This window comes from Stomoxys calcitrans, chromosome 2 (genome assembly GCF_963082655.1).
Source record: "Stomoxys calcitrans chromosome 2, idStoCalc2.1, whole genome shotgun sequence".
NCBI lineage: Eukaryota > Metazoa > Arthropoda > Insecta > Diptera > Muscidae > Stomoxys > Stomoxys calcitrans.
This window is the reverse complement of record NC_081553.1, coordinates 153,232,352-153,241,920: the sequence shown is the minus strand read 5'-3', so window position 1 is coordinate 153,241,920 and position 9,569 is coordinate 153,232,352. Positions and strand designations below refer to the sequence as shown.

General features: G+C 40.3%; 1 protein-coding gene across 6 annotated transcripts in view; it reads right to left on the bottom strand.

The window, feature by feature from the left end:
- Nucleotides 1-4,105: 4,105 nt before the first annotated feature.
- The window catches only part of LOC106090106 (thyroid transcription factor 1), a 382,007-nt gene continuing 376,543 nt past the window's right edge, over nt 4,106-9,569 (bottom strand). For all 6 annotated transcript variants that reach the window (XM_059362491.1, XM_059362492.1, XM_059362494.1 and 3 more), the window contains one exon: nt 4,106-4,649. In XM_059362491.1, coding sequence (XP_059218474.1) covers nt 4,248-4,649 — 402 coding nt within the window. In that variant the 3' untranslated portion in view covers nt 4,106-4,247. The remainder of the gene's footprint in view (nt 4,650-9,569) is intronic.

Genomic DNA, 9,569 nt, shown 5'->3' with positions numbered 1-9,569 from the left:
CCAAGTGCGATTTTATAGCCCCATCATTGCCGAAAGTTTTACCATTTAAGGAGTTCTGCAATGATCGAAATAAATGGTAGTCTGATGGTGCAAGGTCAGGGCTATATGGTGGATGCATCAAAAGTTCCCAGCCAAGCTCACTCAGTTTTTGGCGAGTGACCAAAGATGTGTGCGGTCTAGCGTTGTCCTGGTGGAATATGACACCTTTACGATTGACCAATTCTGGTCGCTTCTCCTTGATGGCTGTATTCAATTTGTCCAATTGTTGACAGTAACCATCCGTAAAGTGCGCCTTCTTTTACTTTATATGGAACAAAATTTTTCTTTTCAAAATACCATGCTACGAAAATAGTATATCGCTTGACTAACAGTTTAACAATATAAGTGCCTATATCTGAAACCCATATGATCTTTATTGGTCTACGAATTTAAGTTTGGATGTAAGGTGTACTCCATTCTTAAAATACCTTATTTCAGCCCGATATTCTCATGATATCTGATTTAGGGATGTTTTCGGGGGTGAGGTGGTCCCTCAGATACTTGGCCCTGAAGAAATATTAGCATCGTGCTCTTCTCTCAAATACCACTTATTTAAACCCCATATTGCCATGGTCAAAAAATGTTTACCCTTTGGGGAGTGTTTTGGGGAAGGGGTGATGCCCTAAATACATGGTCCTACATTTTGATATCAAATTCCTATTCTGCTTCCAAATACCTTTATTTGAGCCCCATATTGCGATGGTCAGTAAAAACTTGCTGTTTATGGGGTATTTATGGAAAGGGATAGACCCCCAGAAAATTCGTCCCGAAAGTGGGTATCAATTCCTGCTCTACCCCGCAATACCTTTCATTTAAGCTGAACATTGACATTGTTGTTAAATATGCCCGATTTGGGGGTGTTTTGGCGATTGGGGTGCTCCCCTAAACAGTAAGTCCTGAAAATATATCAGCAACGTGCTCTATTCTCATATATCTATATATCATTTATTTTAACCCCATATTACCATTGGTCTCAAAATTGGTTATCAAATTCGTTTCTTAACCTCATTTAAACTCCTTATTGCAAAATTCAGCAAATATGTCCGATTTGGGATATTGGCCCGAAAAACTATAAATATATAGTTCCACTCTCTTTAAGACCCAAATTGTCTTGGTGACTAAATACGTCCTATTTGGAGGTAGTCGCCAAACATGACCGGCTTGGGGTTGTTTTGGGGCATGGGCGCCCACTCCGTGAGTTGGCCTTGAAAATATATATCGGATTCGTGTTCAACTCTAAAAAATCTCTTATTTGACCTTATATTGCAATTGTCAGCAAATACTTCCTATTTGGGTGGTGTTGGGGGGGTGGGGTGTACTCGGTCCTTAGAGACTGGATAAACCATATGCTAAGGAAGAGGTGGATAAATTGTGTGTCGCGTGGCATAAATATAAGGGAGAAAGTGTCACAGGGCACGCCACAGGGGGGCATTTTATCGCCACTCCTATGGGTGACCACCATAAATGACCTATTACGGATGCTGACTGAGGAGAGATTTGAAACCGTTTGCAGACGATGTTATAAAACTTCTAAGAGGTAAGGATCCGAACGAGCTATGCAGAAGGTCCGAAAAGGTCTGTCATATGGCATATGACTGGGCTAGACCCAGAGGTCTCAATGTTAACCCAGAGAAGACTGAAATATGCCTGTTCACGAGGAAGACGAAGGTGGGCCAATTTAACGCACCACGTTTAATGAATAAGACGATTTCGATATCTGACAAGATCAAATACTTAGGTGTAATCTTGGACAGGAAACTAAATTGGAAGTGTCACATTCAGGAGCGTACTGAGAAGGCTCACAGATGTTGGGCACTATGTAGGCGGACCGTAGGCTCGAAACGGGGCCTGAATCCGAGGATAGTCCACTGGCTCTACAGGAGCGTGATTAGGCCAATACTTACATACGCTTCAGAAGTTTGGTGGACTGCTATGGAGAAAAAGTGCAACATAAGGACCATACAACAGGTTCAGAGAACATGTTGTCTTGGCATAGGCGGAGCGATGAGGACCACGCCCACTAGGGGACTGGAGGCTATACTAGATATCCAACTATTGACATACAGATTAAGTGTGAGGCAGCCACTGCGGCTATGAGACTTAAGGCGATGGGAGAATGGATTGACGATTGGAACAGCTCATACCATCGCGGTATAGTCGAGGCAACGATAGGAAACCTGGAAGGAAGGGAAGAGGTTTCCGATCGGATAACTGAGATGAACCTTGAAGTCGAGTGCGAGGCACTGCTGCCATCGGCACAGTCTTGGATTGATGGAACCCTAGTATTGCCATCTGGAAGATCATGTTACACGGTTGGATCAAAGCTAGAGGACAGAGTGGGCCTGGGGGTTTATATTGAGAACCCAGGGACTGAGATCTGTTTTAGACTGCCTGACCATAATACGGCCCTGCAGTCGGAGATCCGAGCGATCACGGAATGCGTGAATTGGTGTGGTGCTAACGCGAGGACGTCGAGTGTGAACGTCTTTACCGACAGTAAAATTGCCATAAGGGCAATAACAACCAGGACGGTAATTTCACGAACAATCTTGCAGTGTACAAAGGAGATTAACGCATTCTCTGAAGATGGGAAAATGCGCATCGTTTGGGTGCCGGGCCATAACGGAGTAAGGGGAAATGAAAGGGCAGACGATTTGGCTGTGAAAGCCAGAAGACTGCCGTCAATAAACTTGGTTAACCCGAAGCCTTTCTGGTCGACGCAGACCGAGTTAAGAGAGTGGGCGACGAACGGTCGGTAGGACGGCGAAAATCCTATGGGTGGATCCAGATCCTGAAAAGACGAGGCTATTACTGAAAGGAAGGAAGAATGAGGTCAGTATAGCTATTGGTATCATAACGGGACGCATAGGACTACGAGCTCACTTATGGAAAATCGGTGCGGCAAGTGATAGCATGTGTAGGACATGTGGGGAAGATGATGAGACGTTGGAGCATTTCCTTTTTCATTGACCGGCTGGAAACACAATATCAGACATGAACCATCTTAGGGGAGTGGTAGTGAAAACAATTAAGGATTTTGTATGTAGCACGGAATTCCTAACTTAAAATTTTCATTTTAGAGGTTACTTTATAGTTTTTAGAGCGCACAACAAGCCGATTACTGGCTTAGGTGTATGTCCACAGTGGCAAGGGGAGGATTAAAATCTGCACCCTCTTTTCAACCTAACCTAATGACTTCACGTTGTTGTTGTAACAATGTGTGCAATGAGTCTGCATCCACTTTATATCCAAATATAGAAATTCTCCAACTTTCTTAGAGGTTGACCCTAGTGATTTGTTTTTGTGTTGTGTAGTATTGAATGGACACGGAATGGTTAAGGCTTCCACATCACTTATGTATCTAAGCTGTGGTTTCCTTTGCCGAAAATAAGACAACATAAACTTATATCAAGGCACGCGACGGATCTTTTTCTGTTGATGTTTGGTCTATATGAAAACTAATGGGACAACCTGCCCCATTTGGTAGAGTGGCGTTTTGCCTGGTCTAGATTAACTATTCCACAGCGTTTCACTCAACTACGTTGTCCACACTGCTGTTGTGTAGTCCCCAAGTTTTCTTTTTCTACACTTCAAATCGAACAATCATAATATTTTTCTAATACATTATTTAAAAAAAAAATAACTTTCTTACATAAAAAAGAGCGAAGTTGTGAAAAACGAGCAAGGCACCATCGGTAAAAATCCAGACAAAGCACTGTTTTTGACAGATTGTGCACTCGATTTTTTGATGTTGGCAAACTGCTAAATTTGTCTTGGGTTGAATGGCACGCGTCTATGAAGATACAGCCTTCAGAAGGCTGGAGATGTCAAAAATGGTTAACTTTGACGTCCTGTACCTCACCCTGTATTAAAGATATATCACTTTTCTTAAAGTCTATGTCCTTCTCTATAAATGTCTAGACCGGTTTGCACTGTTCTGATCAATAGGTCAAAAGTTGTACACTTGTCTCTTTAGACGTTTCTATGAGCTACGTATACAAATAAGAGATGCCGTAGAAGTATGTCATTATTCTAAATGTTACATTTGGACTTGATGCAACATAAATGAATTACATTAACATCTCCCAATTTTACATTTATTTGTGTAAATCAAACCACTATATCATAAAATTTTATACACGTTTTTACATACATACATATTTATCCATTATTTCGCTGCTCAACCTCCTCTTTTGTATATCCACCTATTACCACGCTCGTCCTTGGATTGGTAAATAACCCCCACATTGCTGTTGGTGACCATTTTGTATGAAATTGTTTTGACTTCTGTACGCCATTGCTATACTATTTGATACTATAGCGTTATTGCAAGGTTGTTGTAACATTTGAGAACTGGTAACAGATTCGTTGTACGTTGCCAACAGTGAGGTTGACGTATCCGGAGAATTGGAGGTGGGCGCTTCATTTGAGATTATATTTATATTTGATATGACATTAGCACTATTTGAGTTTAATGCACTACCACCATCATCACCTATATCACTGTTTGTTGGATGGTGTCCGTGAGGTTGGGCAGTGCTTCCTGTAGAACATGGTTTCCCATCCTTTACTAAAACTGGCACTGCTACACGTCGTGGTGAACTTGCTGGCTGGAAATAAAATTATGGAAAACATATTAGAATGTCGAACTAACAATATTATTTAGCTAAAATAAAAATGGAAATCGAATAAGACCTTGAGTATAAGCTATTGTTCGTTCGTTTCTTCCCAATCCTCTTACACCCGCCCCTGCCGACCGAGGAGCGGTCCTCCCATACGTAGGCAGTGCGTCCACACCATTTTCCGGACAATGGCGGGTTAGTCGTGATTCTACAACACTGGCTAAAAGTAGTACCTCAGCCAGTAATGTGAATGCAATATACAAAAGTAGTAATTTCAAAGCAAGATGTAAAATTGAAATTTAGACTTAGGGCCGGTTTCTCGTAGAAAAAATTAATTTCGTGATAACCGGTACATTAATATATCGAGGCGATGAACCATATACAAATTTGGTTTTGTCGTATACTTTTAAGGTAATTTAGAGGATACGCTGCAATCAGCAACAATAGTGATCGCGCACTCAAAAAATTGCACAAATTTCTACCGAAAGGCATTCGTTTGCCAGTAAGAGAGAGTGTGAAAGTGGAAAGCATTTTGAGAGTTTTGTAAATTAGAGGTTGCACATTTCTGTTTGAGGAATTACCAGCACCCGATTAACAATTAAAGCGATGGCGCAGTTTCTATATATATTATAATATACCTGCTGAAGAGTTGCATTGTGAGGCATACCCCATAGCTCAAGTGATCACCCCAATAATCAGCGAGGCCTGGGATACAAACGATGTCCCCTCGGAATGGAAGAAGGGGATCATGGGCACAATCCCAAAGATGGGTGACCACACCTAGTGCAAGAACTGGAGGGGATTACATTGCGAAACGCAATAAATAAAGTGATGGCAAGTCTTCTTCTGCAGAGTATTTGGCCTGCACTTGACAGAAATTTGAGGAAGGAACAGGCGAGTTTTCAACCAGGACGTTCTTGTGGCAACCACATTAACTCCCTCCGCATAATTATTGAACAAACTGCAAATGCAAATTTTGCTGATGAACATTCCTCTAAGGAACATGAGCAAACTTCTCACATATTAATGAGTGCAGTCCGATTTAAGTTTTAATCTCAATGATAAGGGGCCTCCTTTTTACAGCCGAGTCCGAACGGCGTGCCGCAGTGCGACATCTCTTTGGGGAGAGGTTTTACATGGCATAGTACCTCACAAATGTTGCCAGTATTAGGAGGGGAAAACCACCGCTGAAAAATAGTTTCTGATGGTCTCGCCAGGATTCGAACCCAGGCGTTCAGCGTCATAGGCGGACATGCTAAACTCTGCGCTACGGTGGCCATTGAACAAACTGCAGAACTTAATACATCGACTTCGAGAGTGCTTTTGACACAGATTCGCGAAGTTTAATGTGGAGCACTCTGTTGAATAAGGGCATCCCTAAAAAATTCGTGACATTAATTAGGGAGCTGTATAGGAATGCTGAAGTTCCAGTCTGTTTCAATGGAAAAGAGATGCGACCTTTCAGGGTTGCACCGACTCTATTTTTATACTCGCCACCATAGGACGGGGGTATAATAATCTAGTCGTTCCGTTTGTAACATCTCGAAATATTCGTCTAAGACCCCATAAAGTATATATATTCTTGATCGTCTCGCCGTTCTGAATCGATCTAGTCATGTTCGCCCGTTTGTCCGTTTGTCGAAATCACGATAGAGGTCGAACGCATAAAGCTAGCCGCTTGAAATTTTGCCGATACTTAATATCGATGTAGGTTTATATATAGCTCCTATATAAACCGATCTCCAGAAATTTTGCATGTAGTGTTCCGTTATGACTTCCAAGAGCTGTTTTGACTACGGTCCAAATCGGTCTATAACCTGATATAGCTCCCATATAAACCGATATCAGGATTTGACATCATGAGCCCCTGGAAGCCGCAATTTTTGTCAGATTTGGCGGATTTTGCACGTAGTGTTCTGTTATGACTTCCAATAACTGTGCCAAGTACGGTTTAAATCGGTCTATAACCTGATATAGCTCCCAAATAAACCGATCGCCCAATTTGATTTCTTGAGCCTTTACAAGCCGCAATTTTTAAAACTTTGTATTTATTCTCACATATCGATGGCTTAACTCGATTTTTTTACTTTACAGGAGAAGAAAACAAGTAAAAGCGTGCTAAGTTCGGCCGCGCCGAATCTTATATACCCTCCACCATGGATCGCAGTTGTCGAGTTCTTTTCCCGGCATCTCTTCCTAGGCAAAAAAAAAGGATAAAAGAAAAGATTGTTCTGCTATTAGAGCGATATCAAGAAATGGTCCGGTTCGCACCACAATTAAATTATATGTTGGACACCTGTGTAAAATGTCATCCAATTCGAATAAGAATTGCGCCCTTTGGGGGGTCAAGAAGTAAAATAGAGAGATTGATTTATATGGGAGCTGAATCAGGCTATAGACCGATAATAGTCCATAATAATCACGTATGTTGATGGTCATGAGAGGATCCGTAGTAAAAAATTTCAGGCAAATCGGATAACAATTGCGACCTCTAAGGGCTGAAGAAGCAAAGATCCCAGATTAGTTTATATGGCAGCGATATCAGGTAATGAACTCATTTGAACCCTATTGGGCACAGTTGTTGTAAGTCATAATAAAATATGTCATTCAAAATTTCTGCCAAATCGGATAGGAATTGCGTCCTCTAGAAGCTCAAGAAATCAAGTCCCCAGATCGGTTTATATGGCAGCTATATCAGGTTATTGACCGATTTGAACCATACTTGGCGCAGTTGTTGGATATCATAACACATAAACACGTTGTGCAAAATTTCATTCCAATCGGATAAGAATTGCGCCCTCTAGAGGCTCAAGAAGTCAAGACCTAAGATCGGTTTATATGGCATCCATATCAAAACATGGACCGATATGGCCCATTTACAATCCCAACCGACCTAATAGTAAGTATGTGTGCAAAATTTCAATCGGCTAGCTTTACTCCTTCAAAAGTTAGAGTGCTTTCAACAGACAGACGGACGGACATGGCTAGATCGACATAAAATGTCACGACGATCAAGAATATATATACTCTATGGGGTAATTAGTATGCCCCCATCCTATGGTGGAGGGTATAAAAACTTCACACAGGGCTTTTTATAAATCGTTACAACTCTGTTATTTTGAAAAGTATCAGCCAGAAAATTTGGAGCAAGGTACATCTGACATTGGTCTTTCAGAACAAATAAAAAACGCAAACGAAATTTTTTGTTTCTGTACAGGAGAAAGAGAAAAATTGATTTAGGCCTTTTTTGAAATCGTTATAAAACCGTTTTTTGTAATTGTATCTACCTGAAATTTTGGAAAGGTGAATCTGAATTCCTCCATCGATATGCATTATTGGTTTTTTATCGTATACAACGGATTACTTAAACATGTAGTAGTACATAAGCCCAAGTATATAGAACACAAGGGTTACTTATCTCGTAATTAGTTCTCCTGAGCGACAACTTTAACGGTTTTAAATTACGAACCCTTTGAGATGGAACATTATCAAGTTTTTTGGCTGTGAGAAAAGGAGAATCAATTAGTCCTTGTAGTAATTCAATGATAAAAATTTCTCTTAGTTTAACTCTTCCACTACCAATGTCCTGTACAGAGAACAAGATTGGACTCTTACACTGCACATTTCACGTATGACCTTTTGTTATGTTTACTAGTTGTGGTGTATAAACGGCACTGTTATTATTATTTTCACATATCAATGTTGGAGAGAACAACACGTGTTTAATAAGTTGATTTTGATTTTATGTGACGCTGTCGGCTGAAAAAAAAAACAATGATATTCAATAAACATTACATATTTAGGTACGGCCCTCTAAAAAGGATGCTATCCAGTATAAATGAGCCGCCGAAAATAATTGCTGTGTTTTATTTTAGTACTGGATGCACAAGCCGTGAAGGACAAAAAAAGAAAACAAAAAAATGTATTCAGTGCAAGTCAGGTTTGCCACTCTTTAAAACAATACGAAGAAAACTGTGAATATAGGCACAGTCGGACCGCGATTATCCGGGAATCGATTATTCGGGAACCTCCATTATCCGGGATAGAAAAGACATTTTTGTCTTTTTTCGATTAATTCAATTATCGGTGATTACCTCTTTTATCCGGGAGTGTAAGTCGTTTTATAACGGCAAATTTTCCCACGCACATTACATTAAGGAATAGGGGTCAAACTTCCCACATTTCAATGAGCAATGTCCGATTCACGTTTAAGCTCAATTATAAGATGTCCGATTCAAGTTTAAGGGACCGCCTTATTTAATCCGAGTTTGAACCGAGTGCCGCTCTCTGCTCTTTGGTCAGAAGTTTTTACATGGCAAATGTTGCCTGCATTAATAGAGGGTAAACACCGCTGAAATTTTGCCGATGTTATTGACAGGATTCGAACAAGGGCATTCAGAGTCATAGGTGGGCATACTATCCTCTGATCTACGGTGGCTCCAGTTTATCCATTACGTTTGAAAAATGATACAGAACGAAGCTGGAAGTTTGTCTGAAAGCAGTTTGGTATGCCATGATAATTCACTCGTAGTTGGGCATAAGGTGCCAAAGAGAAACCAACTGCTTTATTATCTCTTCAAGTTATTGGAAAAAGAGCTCGGCCAAGTGTTTTAAACTATGTTCACGAACTTTCAGTGCTTTAGTTCAGTGCTTTCAGTTTGGCAACTAAAGAATTGTTTAAATAAAAATAAATAATTTCATATCTGAAAAAGTTATTAGAACATTTGTTCTACCGAATTGCACTTCTTTAAATCGTCCGATAGACCATGGTGTAATATGGATATAGAGCTTTCAATTGCATTTCGTTAAGATATTGTGCAAAGACAAGTAAACATTAGAAACAACATTGTAGTTTACTATTTTTGCATAAAACTCTATACCAATATGTAATTTTTGCTTAAAAAATGA